The 22,929-nt window shown below is 43.0% G+C and overlaps 1 protein-coding gene across 1 annotated transcript in view; it reads right to left on the reverse strand.

Moving 5' to 3' along the window:
* The window catches only part of LOC140546682 (uncharacterized), a 207,428-nt gene that overhangs the window by 100,727 nt on the left and 83,772 nt on the right, over positions 1 to 22,929 (reverse strand). The window contains exon 16 of the mRNA XM_072670065.1: positions 2,000 to 2,044. Within this exon, the coding sequence (XP_072526166.1) occupies positions 2,000 to 2,044 (45 nt within the window). The remainder of the gene's footprint in view (positions 1 to 1,999; positions 2,045 to 22,929) is intronic.

A 22,929-nucleotide genomic window follows, 5' to 3' on the forward strand; every position in this document is an offset into this window, starting at 1 on the left:
GTGCATTTGCACTTATAAAAGCAATAAATTGTGTAAATTAACCAGGGGTGCCCCCATTTTTAAATATGCCCGTGTCAGCGATTTGTGTAGATGGTGTGAGATTTGATGAATCATAAAAAAAAGAAAGATTCAGTGAGTTTAATCCAAAATTTAAGACAAACTACACTGAAAGGGACTTGCATCAGGGATGCAGGGATGCTAGTGCAGGGATGCTAGTGCAGGGATGCTAGCACAGTGCGCGACTGTGTCCTCGTGGCACGAGAGTGTGTGCGTTCGCTGTGTTCGGCCATTTCTAATTCGCCTTGCATTTTTCCATATTGATTACAGAGGCCTGATAAGAAGACTATATTTCAGACAGTCAACTAGGGCCTCATGGACAGCCCCATCAGCACCATCAATAACATCTAGGCATGGGAATGCTCTCAGTGCCCAGTGTACACCCCTGGGTTCCTCCGAACTGTAATTTAACTTTGTGGCATAGTGTGCATGATGGATACCTCTTGCCGGTCGATACGCTACAACAAATTCCCCAATCAGCTTTTGTGCTCTATGCACAAAGTCTCTCAGATCTCCTACCAGTTATCTGCAAAGCAGCAAACGCCAGATCTCATCGCTCTGTAGGAGAATGCAGATTTAATATACAGCACACATTTAAATTCATACTGAAGGATGATTATTTGCGAGTCCTTATAGGAATCTGTGATGAGCGATGTACATCATTTGCATACGAAGTCGATAAGGGTTGTGTTTCTTTCCAGGAGAAACAGTTTGGATCAATGGACTGATTATAATGACGAACTCTGAGGAAGATAAATTACTAAAAACTAAAGTTCAGCCGTGATTTGGGCAGGTTACCTCACCTTGCCTTTGTTTTAAGCAATAAATGAGAAACCATGTTTACAGTCGTTACAGTGCTCATGATGTCTGTGTGGGTTTACATACTTCAACTAAAGCGACCGATCAGCCATTGCATTAAAACCTATCGAGTAGATCCCCCTTGTGCCACCAAAACAGCTCTGATCCATCGAGGCATGGACTCCACGAGACATCTGAAGGTGTCCTGTGAGATTGGGAACCCCTAAGTTGTTAGCTAGTAAGTACGTAAGTTGTGAGATGGGCCCTCCACGAGCATCAATAAGCCTTGGGTGACCATGGTCCTGTTTTTGCTGGTTCACCCGTCGTCCTTACTAGGAGCACTTGTGGTAGGTACTGACCACTGCAAACCGGGAACACCCTACAAGTCCCGCCTGATGTTTTGGAGATATTCTGACCCATGGTTCCTTTTTTAAAGTGGCCGAGATTCTTATGCTTATCTAAAATCCTGCTTCCAACACTTCCATCACCTCCAAGAACTGACTGTTTACTTGCTGCCTTAACAGGAGCCACTGGAACCAGATCATCAATGTAATTTCCTCACCGTGGTTTTAATGTTATGGCTGATTGGTGTTCATATGAACTCAGACCAGCTTGAACATTTAGACTGGGGATGCACGTGTTATTAGGATCACTGCTTAACAAACATACACATGTATTTAACTAATTTAACTACGTACACTATATGGACAAAAGTATTGGGACACCTCCAGCTCCCCAACTCATCCCAAAAGTACTGGATGGAGCTCCCCCACCATCATTCTAGAGAACACATTTCCTCCACTGCCTCACAGCTCAATGCTGGGGGGCTTTATACCCCTCTAGCCCACTCCTGGCATTAGGCAGCATGATGCCAATAGATTAATTAATCAGAGAGTCCTATTCTATTGGCAGCTGACAAGCTGTGTGCGTGCATGCAATAGGTGCAATAGCAATAGGTGCAACTTAAACTAGCTGAATGCAATCATTAGTAGGGGTGTCCACAAACTTTTGCACATAGTATTGTAATTAAATAGGCCTTTTAAATGCCAAAAAGAGAAAAGATGATGTGAGAGGAGGGAAATCGGGTCCTGCTGTGGGTTAAGGAATTTAAAAGCATCAGCTGTGAGTAGGATGTTGCTCTTACCGGTGGTCCAGGAATCCCAGGCACCCCTGGTTGTCCCCGGCGACCCTGCAAGAAAGAAAGAGAGAGAGAGTGAGAGAGGAAGAGTGAACAGACAACAGCCTTGTGCTAGCATGGCTGGCCACACACGGACACCGGCAATTAGACGCAGACAGCTCCTCTTGTCGCAGCAGCTAATTTGCTTTTAATTAACAGCAAAGAAAACAACTTAATTGCCGAACCCGGTGTGGTGTTCCGCTCTTTCTTTACACGTCTGCTTTATCACCTCCTACCCAGCTGTGACCATCCTTGGCCACATCAATCAAACCTGGCCAGTGCTGACAGGCAGAGTAGGCCCCTGTGCACAGCCTTGAGAACTAGCATAGGAGCAGTGCTATGATCATAAGCACTTTTTTCGAGCACTTAAAGCGATAAGATGGGAAAACTGTCAATTCAATGTGATCAAAATTCCAGTGTTCAATCTTCATCTGAGCATTAAATAGTTGTGGCGTGTTTCCCTTTCCCAGTACTCCCAGCACTGGACGTCAATTTCACGTCAGAGAGATGACGGATGCCAGCATTTTACAGATCACATGACCATTAAAAAAAAAAAACAACAACTCAGAATTGACATCAAGATCTAACGTTAAACAGATGAATTTCAAAAAACGAACAATGTTTTTTATGACGTCTGGACCTTAACGCTCGGAGGTTTAGCAGATGTTGGGTTTTGGTCCCCATGCTGCTTTAAAGATGCTGGATTTGAATTACTTACCATCTTCACAATGTAAAATGAACAGAGTATCAACTCAGCTGTCTTCACTATTCCACGGAAAATTGACGTCTGCATTAGATGTTGTCCTGACCCGCTACATTGTCCTGACCCGCTACGTTGTCCTGACCCGCTACGTTGTCCTGACCCAATGTCAAGACCTACATTCAACCAGATAACAGCATCTATTGACATTGGTTGTCAGCTGCGTTGCTCAAGACATAGCCCACCAGTATCGAGTATGATTCGATGGTTTAGCTGGTCTACCAGCATGACAAGACAAGACAAGACAACCATCCACAACCATCCTCACAGCAAACTTGGCAGCTTGCCGAGCCTCGGGATTGAACCCACAACCCACAAGCCTGGTACTCTAACTGCTGAGCCACAAACTGCCCCATGATCATAATCAGCCTGATCAACCTAGACAACCAGTACGGTCAAGCTTGAACATGCCAATTGAGCAGCATGACCAAGCTGGTCCATGACCAAGCTGGTCAACCAGCATGACCAGAACTTTTTTTAAGGGTTTAACGAAGTTGATATAAAGGTTCTTTGCCAATCTGATGGCTCTTCACAGTCACAGCTCTTTCGGAAAAGTGGTTATTCTATGGCATTGCTCAAAAAACCCTTTGTAGCACCTTTTATTTTATTTTTAAGAGTGCGGCTTAAAGTCCAGGTCAGATTACATCCAGATGCATTCGTTTAATCACATTTATTATTATTATTTTATTACATCTTTATTGCCACTCTTTAAAAGTGGGGTGAAGACGGACCCCATAGCTGGTCAGAACACTGCAAAAATGATTAAATAAATTAAAATTAAAAGTCTAAATAACTGATTTCCCATTCTTAGATCACTGTAGTCTTAATCTATCCATTCATCCCCCCAGACTCTATCACTACTTGAGGTGCCACTGTGTCGCGTTATTGACAGATAACTTTGCCTAATTCAAGAAATTACAGATAACTCAGCTTTTGTCAAAATAAAATACAGCAAAATTACTTATCATGTCAGTGTGTTTAGGCATTTTTAGGCTCTGGCCAATCAGCTGTGCTGTAAAAATCCGCACCCGGAATGTGTGAGGCGACTGTACAATCAAACGCTGATGTGAAATCAATGCGAAATCCCAGACATTTTACAGAAATTAATTAATTAAGAGTTAATGTACTAAAAATAGTCATTTAATGAATTACACGACTACAATAGACTAAATATTGCAGAAATGTTTGTAAAGAGGCTGAAACTATGGCTAAATCAGACAGATCTGATCCAGCCTGTTGCCTACAAATCGGCATAGCGCCAAGTCTGCTGCCAGCAAACAAGCAAAATGATCTACCAGTAGAATAAGAGACTTTCAGGAGATTATATTACTTACAGTAAAAGAAGTCAGCAGAAATAAGTTGGATAATCTTATAATATTATTAAAAATGAGAATTCCAGATATGTAGACTCCATTTAAGAGGATTTCACTTGCTAAGATATCATTTTCCTGCAGTGTGTGTTCCCTGAATGGAGGACGTGGGCTGCTTTGAAGGCCTCTTTTTGATTTGAAAATTAATTTCTGAAGGAGGGCAGAGTTAATAATCAGGGACAATGTACAACTGCAGCAACATGCTCCCCATTGTTGTGTGATGTGCTTCATACGATGTGCCGGCCTTTCTTGTCTCTTTTTTTTTGTGTGTGTATGTGTGTGTGTGTATAGATCGGCGGTCTGGGCTGGCTTGATGCTAGAAGAAAGCGTGGGCGAGAGGCACAAAGCAGTGGCCTCTCGATGTCCTCTGGCTCTTTATTTACATAGACTTTGATTCTATGGAGTCTGAATCAGCCTGTGTGCTTGTATTTGTCCTGAAAGAAAAGAGCTGCCAGCAAATGAGCTTCTTTTAATCATCAGACAATGTGTGTGTGTGTGTGTGTGCAGATTGCATCCAATGGGACTTGTGTGCAGCGCTATCACATGTAGGAGGCAAGCATTAACCCTAATGATGAAACAATGCAGTGAAGGTGTGCCTCATCCTGGTGATTTAACACGTCCTCCAGATGAGTAGGCCGCTATCTGATGTTCACTGCTCAGCCCTTTCGCCTCTCGTGCTTTTTGAAGCCGCAGTGTGTCGAGATAGAACCGTGGGAGCTCTGTTAAACCCACACGAGAGGGAAGAAAATCCAACATCTGATATTAGAAGAAATGGATTTCTCCAGTGAGCTTCATAAACACCACAGTTAGGGCTAACACCATTAATGGCTCAGGCCTAAAACCTATAAAAACACCCCAAACATTAATAGCTTAACAAGCCAATTACCCCACCCAGTCACTCTGCAATGCTCCCGACACTAAGAGATATGCATCAGATAATCCACTGTGCTGTAAGAATGCACGAAATCCTGGACATTTTACAGAATTTAGACATTTTAAAAAATATTACATATTTATATATACATATATTTTTAACATCCCAAAAAGAGACATGTCCAGGAAAAAGAAGACATACGGTCACCCTACTTTAGAGCAACGGTTAGCCAATGTATCTAACGTACAGTAAAGTAATAAATTACATAGGCTAGGGCTAGGGCAAACTGGGGCTTGGCGAGAAGACCGAAAACTCATATCTTGATATGCTTATAAGAAATTACGCTATATGACAGGATACGATGACAAGTATTAAGTATCTTTTTATTTTTTCTATTTATTCGTATAGTCAATATCGAAGTAAAAAAATAAAAATAATAAAAATGAGGCAATTTCTCCTTTGGTGGTATTTCGCTGACTAAATATTGCAGATTTTTTTTGTAAGGAGACTAAAACTAAAACTGTGGCTAAATCAGATTCACCCACATCTCACTGAAAGCTCTAGTAAAAGTTCAACCAGGAGACTCTATAAATACAGCTTATAAGTTCGAGTCCCAATGGTTCCAGACCTGGGCTGGCGACGGGGCCTACGCCAAAGCCAATCATCAGTGTTAACATGCTAACATTGTTTCCCATAGCATGTCTCGCTAAGCGTGTTAACCTGGGTTCAACTATTTTTTAAACGGTTAAATTTACAGTCGTCAGCTACTGCCGTCATAAAGAGAAGCTCATCTGGACTAGCAGGGAGGGTCGACGGTTCAGGATAACCGATTTAATGATATGCCAACAGTGAGAGAGGGCTTCCTGTGTGAAAGCTCCTGTGTGTTCGTCCCGCTGCCTCTGCGCTCGCCCTCTTGCTCTCATGAACTTAAGACAACAAAAGCTGATTATATAGAGCGGAGTAATTTCAGCAATGAATATTTCATATGCTATTATTCCAAAACAAGTGATGAATTATGCATTTTTGAATTATCTCCTCCTCTTTTTGTCCTGAGAACTCATTCTGGGACTCAGCGTCCGCTGCCCGCGAATGCAGACTCTTGTCGTATGATCAAGCAGGTGAAGATTTGATGGTGGAGGATTTCCTCTGATAGCTGGCGACTCTTTACCATGAACACGTTTGGAAAATGGGCCTCTGCGGTAAACGGTCAATATTCCACTAGGAGCTTCAGCTTCACCACCCATGGTTTCAAAGACTGATGATAATTAGTCATTAAAAGGACAATTGAATTTCACCTACAAAAATATATATACACTCTATGGACAAAAGTATAGGGACACCTTTCTTCCGCAATAAAGGGTATTAAACAAGAGAGCTGCTGCTTTTGTTGGAGTTTACATTTACATTTATGGCATTTAGCAGATGCTCTTCTCCAGAGCGACTTACAAAAGTGCTTTGCTATTTACTAAAGAAAAACCTCAGCTAGTTTAAATAGACTAATAATTCAAAGATCTTCTAATCTTAGACTCTACTAAACACAAGTCAGTAAGATGACCACTCTGCTACTCGCCCAAGTACTCTCAGAAGAGGAGGGTCTTCAGTCTGGGTTTGAAAACAGCGAGTGTTGGACTCTGCTGTTCGGACACCCATGGGAAGCTCGTTCCACCACTTTGGTGCCAAAAACTATGATTTCTGATATGCGTATAAGAAATTACAATATTTGAACAGGATCTAATGAAAATCTTAATGAGGTATCATGTTAAAGCATCAGTATGTATCTGTAACATTAGAGAACAGAGTGCTGGATATTTAAACAGTCGATATCCAGCTGCGTATCTAAGTAAAAGATATTTTTTAATAATAAAAATAAGGCAATTGCTCTCTTGGTGTTTTTTCGCTGACTCAGCAAACTGCACTGCATTCTGTTGTTTGAGATGGTGAAATAGCCTCGTTATGCTTCTCCTGTAATTGCGATATTCCTACGGCATGATTTGCAAAAGACTCACCCTCAACTGAGGATGTCCATTATTTAGAAGATGAATTTCTTAAAAAACTGACAGATGGAGCTCAACCTTGAAGCATCCTCCACAACTAGAGCTCCACTTGAGTCTTGGTTTTTTCCTTGCACAAAAATTTAAACTTATATCAATTATATTTAAAATATTTACATTTCCCATTTTTAGATTAATATAGAAATAATATATAATTAATTCACTTATTCTTAACTTTTCATTTTTTCCTGTTTTAGGTGATTTTATCTACTAAAATGGTTTTATTCCTTTGGCAGATAATTTTGCTTAATTTAGGAAATATTAAATAATTCACAACACTAAAAACAAGTAAAAAAAGGTTAGAAAAGGGTTATTATATTAAAAATTATAAAAAAAAAATTCAACAATGCAAAAATGAGACATTCAGATATTTAGACTAGATCTAAGAGGATTGCACTTGCTAAGATATATAAGACTGACAGATTTTTGGGGGCTTGCTTTGTGATTACTGCTTGTAGTGAAAAGAAACTATACAATAAACTTGAATTACAGCTAAAATTGAACGTCAACTTCTGCAAACATTGTTTTTTTGGTAAAATTTTGCTAAATTCATTCATTTATGATAGTTTGATGATAAATATTTTATTATAAGCAGATTTAGATAATAAATTAAATAAGGCCCATCACAAATTCTGACAAATCCAGTGAGTTTTAAGGGTCTTGACTACTTTTGCAAGGCTGTGTGGTGGAAATGTCCTCCTGCCCAGACCAATCAGCTGTTTCCATTACCGCTCTGTGTTCTACATACAGAGCTGTCCTGTTCGGCTGTCCCGCTGCTCGATGTAACATATACTATAATCACACCAACTGTGGTGATAAGCACGGTTTGAAGCAGATGCAGCGAGGGTGGGCTGGAGCACTGTAAAGCACATGCATCAGATGGGGAGAACAACTGCATGACAGCATAAGAGAGATCAATGACTCCACATGGCAATTACAGCTGCATAGACCACGGCACTATCCTCGCCTTGCTCGCCTCCCGCACACTGGATTGCCAAGGCAATCTCGGTTGCTATGCGACGCTGGGTGGCCTATAAATTTGACAACATCCTGGGTCTTGATTATTATTTGAGCACTCGTGGCAAGAAGCCCCCTTTAGGTCACAGCTGAAGATTAGAGTATGGCGATGGCTGCTGGAAAAAAGGGGCGGCTGGGGGAGATGGTGAGTGGGAGAAAGGAAAGAAAGTAAGACAGTAGAGAGAGGATGGAAAGGAACCACCTGATGAGGAAACACAAACTTCCCCTCACATTCACACTCCCAACCGGCCACTTCATTAGAACCATCTCCTGTCCATTCTATCAGCGCCATTTCCCACATAGGAGCACTGTGTAGCTCTACAATTCCAGACTGTCTCCATCTGTTCCTCTGCAGACTCCGTTATCAGCCTCCTTTCACCCTGTTCCTCAATGCTCAGGACCCTACAGGCCTGACCACCACAGAGCAGACAGTAGTATTTGTAGTCCAATGCACTGCCACTATGGCCCAGAGGTCAGGAGTTCGAATCCCGAGCTGTGCCGCTTTGCCATCAGCGGCCAGAGTCAGAGAGAGCACAACTAGCCATGCTCTCTTTTTGGGTGGGTAGACTTGAATAAACCTGAATTACAGCAAAATTAACCTTAAACTTATGCTTAATTACCTTTTTTTGTTAAATGTTGCTAAATTCATTGCTTTATAATAGTTTGATGATAAATATTTGACTATAAACAGATATTTAGAAGAAATTAAATAAGGCCCATCACAAATTCTGACAAATCCAGTGAGTTTTAAGGGTCTTGAATACTTCTGCAAGGCTTTGGTGGACATGTCAAACATCACAAAGCTGTGCCGCTTCGCCATCAGCAGCCGGAGCCAGAGAGAGCACAACTGGCCGTGCTCTCTCCCCTCATTACTTCTAAAGCGATGTTGGCCCAAATGGGGTGGAGCTTGGGACCCTGCACTTTCCTCGGAGGAGGCACGTGTGTTAAGTGCTTACCCTCCTAGCGTCGGGAGCACTGGTAGTGCCAATGGGGGCTACAAACAGGTGGGTTAATTGGCAGCTATGAACCAGTCATAACCATTAGAGACGTCCTGTGGTACATTTACATAACCCCGCCCCCTCACGACACAACTACTCCCATCTGATTGGTACTTAAGATGGAAAAGCTTCGACCCACGTCCACACTATTCCGGCCCGGGACCAAGCACAGAATCGCTGCTGTGCTGCGGGATAATCCTTATCCCAAATGTCAACGATTTTCCCCTTAAACGGAAAACAGGTCAGGTGGTGCCATGGAAGAGGGCCTGCGATGGCTGAACAGAGGGATACTGACATTAGAGCATTTCCAAAGCTCCAGTAATCCAGCAGACACACTCTCTCGTCCCCGCCACAAAGAGGTCAGCTGATAAGCCAGTGGAGCACCCCGTAATGTACGCCATTAAAGCCGTCTAATCCTATACAGAGAGGAGAGTTCACACACTGATACATACACACACACACACACACACACACACACACACACACACACACATACTCCAGCTGGTGGCTGACTCTACAGGAGGCCTTTTGTCCTGCTCTGCATTGCTTCAGATAGTCTGCTGTCAGGATCAATGTCAAACAATTTGTGAACAACGGGAAAAAAACTCCACACTTTTTGGGTTTTCCAACGCGAGGGGCTGATGGGAAGTGTTCCATTCATCAAAATAACGGGTCCATTCACTGTCGAGATGGCCTCTTTCACCACGTTTGTGTATGAATAAATAAAGTCTGCACGGCACCGAGAGCAGATATGCTCAGACACACACAGGCGACGGCATTCTCTCGCATTCAGTTTCCATAGTGATTGAGACGGTGGTTCGCTGTATCGCAGTTCCTTCGCTTTGCCTCCCCCCTCTCTCGCTCTCTTCCTCTCTCTCTAACTTTTCAGGACTGCCCTCGCCCCACTCTCCACCTCGTCCATCAAAGGCAAGATGTTTTGACTGCCCGGCTCCACTGGCAGATCGTTCAGCTTGCTTTAAGCTTTATTATCTGTTGTCTTGACTTGACTTAAGAAAAATGGTCTGCCAATAGAATAAGACCCTTTTAGTAAACAGAATAACGTATAACAAGTAAAATAAAAATAATACAAGTTAATAATAAGTTAATAAGTAACCCCACGTTAGACAGATGTTGAGTTTTGGTTGGAAAACAAAGAAACATATCCTTCAGAAACTAACATTGGGTTGCTCAAGTTCAAACGTTGGACAGATGTTTTTTTTTTGGAAATCAAAGTCATATATTTATCATAAACCAACGCTGGGTTGACATCAAGCTCCAACATCTGACAGATTTTTTTTTTTTATTTTTTGGAAATCAAAGTCAGATATGAGTCATGGACCAAATAGGTTGAATTTTGTTTGGAAACTAGAGTCACACATCTGTCAAAACTCAACACTGGATTGACATCAAGCTCCAACGTTAGACAGATGTTGAATTCTGGTTGGAAAACAAAGTCACATATCCATCGGAAACTAACACTGAGTTGATCAAGTTCCAACATTGGACAGATGTTTGTTTGTTTTTGGAAATCAAAGTCAGATATTCGTCATAAACCAACATTGAGTTGATCAAGCTTCAACGTTGGACAGACGTTTATTTTGTTTTTTTTGGAAATCAAAGTCAGATATTCATAAAAACCCAACACTGGGTTGACATCAAGCTCTGACATTAGAGAGACGTTGGATTCTAATTGGAAATCAAAGGCAGATATCCGTCAGAAACTAACATTGAGTTCATCAAGTTCCAACATTGGACAGATGTGTTTTTTTTTTTGGGGGGGGGGGGATCAAAGTCAGATATTCGTCATAAACCAACATTGGGTTGCTCAAGCTCCAACATTGGACAGACGTTTATTTATTTATTTATTTTGGAAATCAAAGTCAGATATTCGTCATAAACCAACACTGGGTTGACATCAAGCTCCGACGTTAGAATGATGTTGAATTTTGGATGGGATCAGAGTCACACATCTGTCAAAACCCAACACTGGGTTTACATTAAGCTCCAACATAACTAACATTGGGTGGATCAAGCTACAACATTGGATAGACTTTTTTATTTTTGGAAACCAACATCAGATACTCGTCAAAACCCAACATTGGGTTGACATCAAGCTCTAACGTTAGACAGATGTTTAATTCTGAAGGAAAACAAAGTCACATATCCGTCAGAAACCAACATTGGGTTGATCAAGCTCCAACATTAGACAGATGTTGAAATCTGTCTGGAAATCAAAGTCACACATCTGTCAAAACTCAACACTGGGTTGCTCAAGCTCTAATGTTTGACAGATTTTGGGGGGAAATCGAAGCCACATATTTGTCATAAACCAACATTGGGTTGATCAAGCTCCAACATTAGACAGATGTTGGATTCTGGCTGCAAATCAAAGTCACATATCTGTCAGAAACCAACACTGAGTTGACTCTAACCTCCATATTCACACCATGACTTTAAACCAACAACATAATGTCTAACAACATTAGAATTTCACGTTGTTTAGATGTTAGATAATGAAGTTTAGTGGATGTTGGGTTTCTCCGTACCTCAAGCCTAAATGTGACGTTAGCATGTAACATTCAGAAGACGTTAATTTAGATTAATTAACACCACCGCAAAATAAGATCAACAAAATATCCTCATCAGCCGTTGTCGCTATGGCGTCGTCTCCGTCCAACTGACGCTGGCATTAGACGTTACCCTGATATGAACATTTTTTCACCTGATGCCACAACCTATAACAACATCTATAACGACGCTGGTGGCCAGCTGGAGATCAACCACTCTTTATTTTGTTGTCAGCAGCTCGACGCTGCCGTCCGTTCCTCTTGCAGCCACTTGTTGAATATGAAATGACGCCACTACAACCCCAGACCTGTTCCTAAGCAGCCCACACGTACTGGCGAACTCACTCGTGTTTGCCCTCGCTTAAATCTGATGTGAAATCCGGTGAGACGGAGCCAAAATGAGACCTGACAGCCACCACACAGTGGCTTGTCTCCATGGCTACAGCTTCCGTTTTCTGGCGGCGTCTGATGGAATAAAACTGTCTTTTGTGCCAGTTGATCTTTGGCTCCTCCAGCAGTGTCGCTTTGCGCCAGTGAGTCATGGCTCGGAGTGGAGAGTGGAGCCAGGGCAGCGGAGCTCGGGCTGACCTTCCGTAAGCGGCGGACAGATAGAAGCTATGATTGGAAGCATGAACTTTTCCACTGTATTGGTACATACATACACACACCCTGCAGCGGCTGTGCGTACAGCTGGATGTACACAAGTGTACACACTAAGTGGTCAGTGGCGGTCCCTCCCCTGACAGCAGTGGACTGTGGGCTACAGTCTATGCTTACTTCTACACCTCTGTAGGACGTGTATCTGATAAAACAGCCAATGTGTGCAGCTACAAGGCAAGAAAACTGTATTAGTATTTGACAAAAGTATTGGGACACCTGTTTATTGATTGTTTTTTTGCACTCAAAGGTATTAAAACGAGCTGATCCTGCTTATGTTGGAGTAACTGTCTCTACCGTCCAGGGAAGACGGCTTTCTGCTAGATTTTGGAAGAGGGATTTGATTGCATTCGGCAAAAAGAGAAGCATTAGTAAGGTCAGGATTAATAAGGCCCTTTCCTTCTCCTGAGATACAAGGTTTGACGGTAGGAGGAATGACGCAGACATGAACACCTTCAGCAACGAACACAAGCAACAAACACACACTCAGACGCAGACGCAGCCGCGGCCCACGCCGGCTGCCCCAGCTGTTGCCATGACAGTGTTGCTCTCAGCTGTCTCTCTCTCTCGCGCTGCTCTGGATCTCGGGGCTGCGTTCTGGTCAATGACTGATGAAAAGAAAGCTGCGGGGACACACATCACGACCGCTTCATCTCCCACCCTTTCGGCCAGTCTGGGAGAGAAGAGCGAGGCTCACCTTGCCTATTAGTTATAAGCAGACAGCCACAATTAGCCCAACTGTCTACCGGCAGCAGGCAAACAGAGCTAATTAATTCTGTAATTAAGATTAATTTGAAAATGTCACTGTTCTCCTGTACGCAGATGTTTTCTTACTGACTTGGCGGGAAATTTTGCAGCGTGCCGCACCGAAACTCCCAGCACCAGTCTTAACCAGCTCAGCCTGGTCAATAGCAGGAACCCTGGACAGTTCTGGAACACTGACCATATCAGCATCCACTTTTTTTGCATCTACTCATAAAACCAACTTTGGTAAAGGTGTATATAAACTAGAACCATCCTAGAAACGAAGACAGATCACCACAGAAAAACCTAAAACTAACTAACACAGTCACAATAAACAGACAAAAGTATTGGGACACCTGCTCATTCACTGTTTTGTCAGAAATCAGGGGCGTTAACTGAGTTGCTCCTGCTTTTGTTGGAGTAATTGTCTCAAATGTCCAGGGAAGAAGGCTTTCTACTAAGGTTTGGAGCAGCATTGCTGTGAGGATTTGATTGCAATCAGTTGCTGGAGCAGCATTAGTGAGCTCGGGATCTCAGCAACACCATAACTCATCCCAAAAAGTACTGGATGGAGTACCATCCGTCATTTCGGAGGACACAGTTCTTGATTCTGGAGCATTTCTATTGGCCCATCATGAAATTCTGCTACTATATAAAGAAAAACAGCACAAATTTAGACTGTTAAGAAGGTTTCTAAGTGAAAGCGAAGCTGATATGGGGGCTGTCATGAACCTATTGGCAACCTACAGCATTGAGCTGTGGAGCTTTGTACTCCTCTAGCCCACGCCTGGCATTAGGCAGCATGGTGCCAATAGGTTCATGATGTTTATCTGCTCCAGAGAGTCCTAATCTACTGGCAGTACTTCTTCTCTACAGTTCTAGACAAGTCCCTTTTCCATAGTGTTTTAATCATGTTTGGTGTCACAGGCAAGTCTTATTGCATGTACAAACACTCTATACTGGCTGATCCTTCGTACGGGGCTTAGCCAGATCAGATCAGGACTGAGCAGAGATAATTCTGCTACACTGTCAGGATTTAAAAGAATTTGGTTAGTTCAGTACAAGCGTGGAGATATATGAAAGCTCTAGCAAAACCTCTACCAGGAGACTCTAACACAGCTTCACCCTTCTTTAACCAATCACCAGCCTCCACCTGTGTTTGGGAGACCTACACCCTCACGCGCCTCCAGATGTTGTAAGACCTGGGCAGACGACAAAGACCTTTTCAGATGAAATGTGTGCTTTATTATACACATGTCTCCAGATTCGCCTGGTAGAACTTACAGAAGTTTGGGCTGGAGTTCAGGTGGCTTCTGCTTGTGGGAGGAAGCCAGTTCCCCCTCTGATACGATACAGTTAAAGGGCGGTGACGGGGTGGAGGAGGGTTGCGAAGACTTTGTCATAGACACGTGAACGAGGTAAAGGTGATATTTAAAGAATGTTAGATTGGGAGGATGGGGAGGGGCTTGAGGAATGTTCCTCCTCCCACAATTTAGTAATTTCAAGTCATAAACTCAGTGCATCAATGCAGTTTGTGTCAAGCACTGCAAAGAGGCCTGTATATCTGGATGCTTGTACTTTCGCTTTTTACTGGAATTTAGATTATTAGGTTATTAGAATTACTTTCAATTCATGTTGGCTGCGAATATGCATGAGGTCTTTAGGTCATCCTGACAGCTTATCCCGACATGTTGAGTTTAAATGGCTTTCTGGCAATGGCTACATTTACAACGCTGTAATGTAGAGTCTTCCGGCTTCCTGACAGAGCTCCTATCAGGTCTCAGCACTAGTCTAGAATATCCCTATACAAAGATCTGTGTTATCTGCTCAAACCTTCCCTTCTTGGTGGTCACCACTTTCATGGATAGTGTGGAGTCTGAAAAGAGGTAGGGCCACAGAGAGAGCTTTGCCAGAGCCCTGGTGCTTCGAAAAAACCTCAATAAAAGAGGATTTGTTCCAGTTGTTTGTTGGAGGGGTTAAGAAGAGCAGGGCACAACGGAGCAGCTCGGGGAGAGAGAAAGTGAGCGAGAGAGGGAGAGAAAGAGATGAGGAGAGAGAGAGAGAGAGGGCTCTAAAGCCGACAGCTGCCTGGCAGGCACTCAAACGCAGCTTAACATTTCCTCACTGTTCTGAGTGGCACACAACACAGCTCTCCAAAACTGAGCAGCACATCTAAATACCCCCCATCCTCCAGTCCCTCATTCTCCAGCCCCACACACGAGGAAAAAGGCTGACGTTCAGAAAGGCGGAGATGCAGAGCGCGCTGGTCGAGGTGGCAGCCCATTTCGCACTCGGGTGTCCGTCCGGCTGATTTGCCATCAGAGCAGATCAGGCCCAGGAGAAGAGCTCTACCACTGTTGGCCACTAGGTGGCGAAATGGCTCCATGAATGAAGGTGGAGGTGGCTCGAGGAGCGTGTGGTGGTGGAGCGAGGCAGCAGAAAAGGAATTTGTGTGCATGGAATGTTAAGTGTAGGAGAATGGGGTTGCATAGCTAAAGAATGACTGTACCACGAGGACTGTGCTGGATTTAGTGTGGGTATGTGACACTGTGAGTTTGTACGTCTGTGAAGCGCACAAAAACAAGTGAAAAAATACAACACTTGACAATAAAGGTGCCAAAATAAGGTTCTCGGGAGTGATGCGGTGGACAACTCTGGACCTGATTCAACTCAGTCCTTCATTACCAGGTTTGGACGATGTATTGGAGCAGGGAAATCAGCAAACTGTGCTGGACTTCAGCCCTCAGAGCCCTCGGTTCCTCAACCCTGTGGCAGAAGAACTAGTTTTGTTTCCTGCAGGAGCCTTTCAATTGGTTCAAATTAGTATTTTAAAGAACCATCCTCAAAAGAAGTGGTTCTCCAATGCCAAGGGTGCTCAATTCAGGTCCTGCAGGGCTGATGTCCAGAACACATTAATTAAACCTGGAAATTAACAGCTGAGTTAAATCAGGTGTGTTTGGAATGGGAAACCACCAAATAATGCTAAAATTGATTCCTTACCCCTATATCAAAAGAACCTGTTTTTTACCCTCAAGAACCCTTTAAGTGGTTAGCATTTAGTATTTTAAAGAACCATCCTTAACCTGGTTCTTCTATGGCAAGGGATGTTCAGTAATGCTCAGTTCAGAAATGAATTGAGGAGTTGAATCAGGGGTGTTTGAACAGGGAAACTACCAAACCTGTGGTACAAGAAAACGTTTTGTTCCCTCCTAAACCTTTCAAGTGGTTTCCATTTAGCATTTTAAAGAACCATCCGTAATAAGTGGTTCTAGAATGGCAAAGGTGCTTAATTCAGGTCCTGCAATGATGACGTCCAGAATGGTCATCGGCTACGCCTGGAAATGAATCGAGAAGTTGAATCAGGTGTGTCTGAAATGGGAAACTACCAAACTTCTTGGACTTCAGCCCTTGCTCCTCAACCCTGTGGTAGAAGAACCAATTCTGAACCTTTCAACTAGTTTCAGATCAGTATTTTAAAGCAGTATCTATTAAAAGTGGTTCTCCGATGGCAGAGATGTTCCATTCAGGTCCTGCAGGACTGATGTCCAGAACAGACTGGAGAACCTGAACACCCCTAGTTCTTTGGATACTCTTTTAAAAATAAAAATAAAGGGGCATCAAAAGGTTTGTTGAGAACCATGATGCCATAGAAGAACCATAGAATGGTTCAGTAAAGAACTATTTTTGTAGTAGAGATGAGTACCCAAGTGGTTCTTCTATGGCATCCCTCAAAGAACCATCTGAAGCACCTCGAATTTTTAAGAGTTTATCGCTCCAAACAACCACCTGTTTTTTTTTTACTTGTTTTAGTCCAAGCCTCTATATAACACTTAAAATCTACACTACATTTTCACTACAGAACAGTGCAGAAGATCAACATCGCCATTGACACACAAAAAGCTTGTATCTCCATTTTTCACTTTCTTTATACAGTGTCCAAATTTTCTGATGAATGGACCAATAGAAATGCTCCAAAATGACTAATATTTTTACATTGACTTCCATTGAGAGGTTAAGAAGGTTTTTCCTGTGAATTTGCCATTTTGGAAATACAAGGTTTTGGCGTGATAGCAACGTTACACAGGTTCAGTTTCTCCTACATAGAGAAGAATTATTTATCCAGGCAAAGATTCCTGTATCCATTCGAATGGCTGTTTGAGTAAAGAACTAAAGAACCCCTGGAGAACCTCTTTTAAAGGTGTAAATTTGACACAGTCATTAGTAAAGGTGGTCTTTTAATGGCTTGGAAAGGTCACCGATCTCTCCACACACAACAGACTGCATCAGTGTGGAGCATCGTTAAGCATTTCTACAACTGCTTTTCGTTTGCTGGTCATTCCCTGCTTTCAGAACGCTTTCAGAACAGACCCAGGAATGCACTTAACCCCACTTTCAGAGAGGAAGAAAGAGACCCCCCTGCCCTTACCCCCCACTGCAGATGGATTTTTAAGAGCTCATGGACATTGATGACTCATACCAACTTGACAGTGTGCTAATGGCATTATGGGAAGTCACTGAGGGGGGATAACAAATCTATCATTTAGTGCCATGCTCCACGTTCATTCATAAACTCCAACACACAAATATTTGGGCAAATATCCAGCTTGGTTTTGTGATTGTAAGCATCTGGATCTGAAGGGTGTTGGAAAAGCTGTCCCAATGATTTAGTATTTTCCAACCTGATCTGTAGATTTAGCGTACTGTCACTGTCAACCTCAAACCGATAACTTTCCAGGAGAAGGAAAAGCCTTCTTAACTTTCAATGGAAGTCAGTGTAGAAAGATTTTGGAGCATTTCTATATGAAATTCTTCCACTATATAAAGAAAAACTGCCAGATTATTAAAAACAGCAAGAATTGAGACAGTTGAAAGGGTTTCTAGGTGAAAGTGAAGCCGATATAGGGGCTGTGGGCTAATATATAGATTTTGGATATGATTTTTTTACATATTATATAAGTACATATCTACCAATACATCCCAAAAGTGAGTACACCCCTCACATTTCTGCAGATATTTAAGTATATATTTTCATGGGACAACACTGACAAAATGACACTTTGGCACAATGAAAAGTAGTCTGTGTGCAGCTTATATAACAATGTAAATTTACTCTTCCCTCAAAATAACTCAATATATAGCCATTAATGTCTAAACCACCGGCAGCGAAAGTGAGTACACCCCTAAGAGACTACACCCCTATATGTCTAAATTGAGCACTGCTCGTCATTTTCCCTCCAAAAGGTCTCAGGTGTGCATAGGGAGCAGGTGTGTTCAATTTTGTAGTACAGCTCTCACACTCTCTCATGCTGGTCACTGAAAGTTCCAACATGGCACCTCATGGCAAAGAACTCTCTGAGGATCTTAAAAGACGAATTGTTGCGCTACATGAAGATGGCCAAGGCTACAAGAACATTGCCAACACCCTAAAACTGAGCTGCAGCAGAGTGGCCAAGTTCATCCAGCATTTTAAAAGAGCAGGGTCCACTCAGAACAAACCTTGCATTGGTCGTCCAAAGAAGCTGAGTGCACGTGCTCAGTGTCACATCCAAATGTCGTAGAAGTGTTATATATATATTTATTTATTTTTATTTTTGTTGAGGATCTGCCAATCGATTAATAATAATAATAAAATACAATAAAATAAAAAACACTGACAAAAAATCTCAAAACTGTAAATTTGTGTTTCAAGCCCACATTATCACCCAGCCCAACCAACGATTAGTCTCTCCCACACACACAGCAAAAAAAAAAGACTAAATTTTTACGAATACATACTATTAATACCAATAAACTTAAAAGCCGCTCCAAATCTGACTGGGTAGATACGTACCAATGCTACCAATGCAGCCAATGCTGCAGCACACATTCTAAACGGCTGGCATCACGAATCAGTAAAATTCGGTGCGCACACTTCGGAAAGCCAGACATTTCAGACGGATTCTAAATAAGCCTAATACACAGAACAGAGATAAGTGCTAATTTGTGTGAGGTGATATCCACACAGAATCCCACGAGGTGAGCGTCCCCGGTCTCTAATAAGCTGTCAGGCATGGCAGATTAAAGCGCAGTGCCCACACCATCTGGGTAACATCCCGCGCCAGTCCGAGAGATGCACAGTGGTATGCTAGTTAAAACGCTTTTTCAGCACTCAATGAATGGATGCAGGCTGGCTTCGGGCCAACGGAGTGTGTGGGAAACAGAGGCGAGGAGATCAGTGTGGATATGTGTGTAGGTGTGTGTATGTGTGTGTGTGCTTTTGCTTCTCGTACTTTTCCATATGTACTGTCATGAACTCCCTGCAGACATCACATACTGTTTACCTGAATACGAAACATGGCTTTTACGAATATCAGTCATACAGTTGATGTTGAAGAGGCATCTGGTTCGATATGCAATCAGAACATGTAACTTAAACTGACATCAGTAACAGAGAACCTCAAAACCTGATGGACGAATGCCGTTGGCGGGAATGCAGAAAGGCCAGCGATTCCATATGTAGTATTGATAGGCTGGGAGATGATGCTTGACTGCATAACAAAGGGAAAGTAATGGGTTCTGAGACAAATGTGGCCTAAAATACTGCAGAACTGAAGCCTTGGGTACGCTACACGACTTTTCAAGACTGGGTATCTCACACCTCTCTACTCAATTTTGAAAAAAAAAAAAGTAAAAAATCCATTATATTTACATTTAAGGCATCTAGCAGACGCTCTTCTCCAGAGCGACTTACAAAAGTGCTTAACTATTTACTCAAGAAAAACCTCAGCTTGTTTGAATAGACTAGAAATTCAAAGATCCACTAATCTTAGACTCTACTAAATACAAGTCAATATGGAGACCATAGTACTCTTCTCTTCACCTGAGTAGAGAGGAGGAGGGTCTTCAGTCTGGGTTTGAGGACATCGAGTGTTGGACTCTGCTGTTCAGACACCCAGGGAAAGTTCGTACCACCACTTCGGTGCAGGACAGAAAAAAGTCTGGACGCTCGTCTTCCGTGGATTTTGAGGGATGGTGGGTCGAGCCGAGCCGTACTTGAAGCTGGAAGGGCTCTTGGTGCGGATCGGCTTTTGACCATCGCCATCAAGTACGGAGGGGCTGGCTGGTCCGTTCTGGGCTTTGTAGGCCAGCGTCAAGGTTTTGAATCTGATGCGGGCAGCAGCTACAGGAAGCCAGCCATTACACACCAAATGACTAGGGATCATCCACTACCTGGCCTTAACCTGTTGACCTTAACCAAACCAAACACCTAGCATTATGTAGGTGCCGTCAGATTCGCGTCACCATTAGTGCTGCTGACCCAAAACATGAGAAAAGCCTTTGGGTAAGGTCATGGGTGGGAAGGCAGGGTCTGTACAGACTGCAGAGGGAGTTGGAGGTGAGTAGCACAGCGCATATTGGAGGATACCCTACATACAAGGCAGATGTTGGCTTCGTATAAAGATTTCCGTTCCACCTTAAATGGTGCTGCAGTGCCGGACATATTTAAGGTGGAACGTAAAATGAATATAAGAAACGACCTAAAAACAGTAGGGGCCACTTTAGATTGAGTCGCTGGCCAGTATACACTACTGTGTCCCATTACTTTTGTCAACATAGTGCAACATAAGTGATAATTCAGGGTCTTTTCTATTACCACATGCCTGCTAGTGTCATTTTTACACGAATGCTAAGAATCAAGCCCTGCTACACCTCATGCTTGTGCCGTTATTTGACACAATATAGACGCCACCTGCCATTGAACTTTAGGACTTTACAGAGGGTTTAAGGAAAGTGTCACTCATCTGCATCTCCTACAAACACTGCCTTCACAAAGGGGTCACACTGATTGGTTGTGACAGCTTTGTCTTGCATACCCAGACGCAGTCGTCTCATCTCAGTGGCGTCTTTGTGGCTGTCTGGAGCCATGGCCTCAGGTTCACAGGTCTTGTTCTACCATGCTGGAAGATGCCAGAACAAGGCTGTGCTGACCTGCACCCTGACCCTAAGCAGACACCTGGCTTGACGGTAGAGGAAAAAGTTTGTGACCTTAGTTCCCAGTTTGGAATCCAGCCATTCAACATCAGTACATGACCTTGCTGATGTTTTTTTTCTGGCTGAATACAATCAAATCCTCTCAACAATGTTCCAACCTTTACTCTAAAGTCTTCACAGATCAGTCGAGGTGGTTTCTGCTGCCAAAAACAGCACCAAATCTGTTTGATATATCTAATAACTCTCTTTTTAGAGCGTTGCAAGATTATTAAAAACGTATCTCACTGGAAATATGCTTGAAACTACCAAGAAAATGAGAACTGCACTCCATAAAAGGACTTAATGTCTAGAAATAAGATACATATCTTAATATCTGAAGATAAATATCTAAATAAATATTTCTCAAAATGAGAAATTAGATTTAAGACGCTTTGACTGTGTTTTGCTGTGTTTTGCCCTTGATTTCAAAGTTCAGAAGTTGAGGTCCTTGGTCAGGGACTCTGATGTGATATACTGTTTACAAGTATGGCTACAATACACTTCCATTAAACATAGTTTAACCCCCTAAAACTTAAGGGGGTTAAGTATTCAGTCATTAATCCTAAGTCAAAAGCTATCGTATTGCCATTTACCTTGAGAGATTTTGTGGCGTCCCACAGGGTTCTATTTTAAGGCCTGTAAAACTGATGTAAATTGTGGCAGTGTGAGCTTCCATACAAACTTTGAAGGCCAATACTGACAAATACTGCTGAATATCAGTACAACAGCCCAATCTACAGTTCAATCTATACAGATACAGATGCAGCGATCAGTGGCCAGTTTCTCTCTAATCTTAAGGTCTCACAGGCTGACTCTGGGAATAGGTGCCCAGGCTTGTGTTACGGTCGGGTAATATGATGACTTTGTGAGTAGATCAGACAATCGTCAGCAATTTTTAACACTGAGAGACTTCTATTTTAACACGAATAATAAATAAACAAGGACGCGCAGTGTCACTGATGCAAAGCACCCAAAGCTATCCAGCCCCATATCATCCATCCCAACCCTATGCAGCAGTTGGTGGAACCATTCATGCCTGTGCTATCCGCAAAATGAATGTGTGTATACGTGTGTGTGTCCATAACGGATGCTTCTCGTTCAGCTGAGATGTGTTGACCCACATTACTTCACTTCCAGCCCGAGTCTGTTTCACTCCATCATTTTCCCACAAACCCACTGCGTCTCTATGTGTATCCAGCGTGTGCACAATGAGAAGCTCCATCTCCATCTCTCTCAAGGTCTTGGTCTCTCTATGCGGCTGCTGTAATTAATTGGCCGCTTAATGTGTGTTTATTCCACGCGACTGTGGCTCCGGCAGCATCCAGGCACTCTGGGAACGAGTGCAGACAGACAGATAAATCATCGCTCCACACATCTGTCCCCCCTCGTGCCCACCACTCTCCGTTCCGCCCTCCATCTTTCTCTTGCTTTCTGCCCACCGAGACCGAACTCCTGCGCTCCTGGTGGAACGAGCATGTTTGTCTTTGTCGGAGCGCACGGCTTCAACCTGCTGCCAGGGGTTAATATTACATATTCACATCCATTGTTCAGGTAATGGCTGTGGAGGACAAGGTCAGATAACGAGCTTTGCTCATATTGGTCCACATAGAGCTTTGGCTTGCTTGAAAAACAGGGGGGTGGAGGGTGTAAATCTCTGGGCCAACTCGCAGCTGCGGGACCTGTCGACCTGTAAATTCTCCCTGTCGTCCGGTCATTGGGCAGCATTAGCTTCCTGGGCCTGCATGCTGTGCTCCTCTATTGAACTAAGCTCTGGGTAGAAGTCGCTCATTCGCAGCTTGATGCAGTGACTAGAGTTCCTCAAATCTGCTGTTTCGCCTTAAAACCCAGT

This window comes from Salminus brasiliensis, chromosome 24 (genome assembly GCF_030463535.1).
Source record: "Salminus brasiliensis chromosome 24, fSalBra1.hap2, whole genome shotgun sequence".
NCBI lineage: Eukaryota > Metazoa > Chordata > Actinopteri > Characiformes > Bryconidae > Salminus > Salminus brasiliensis.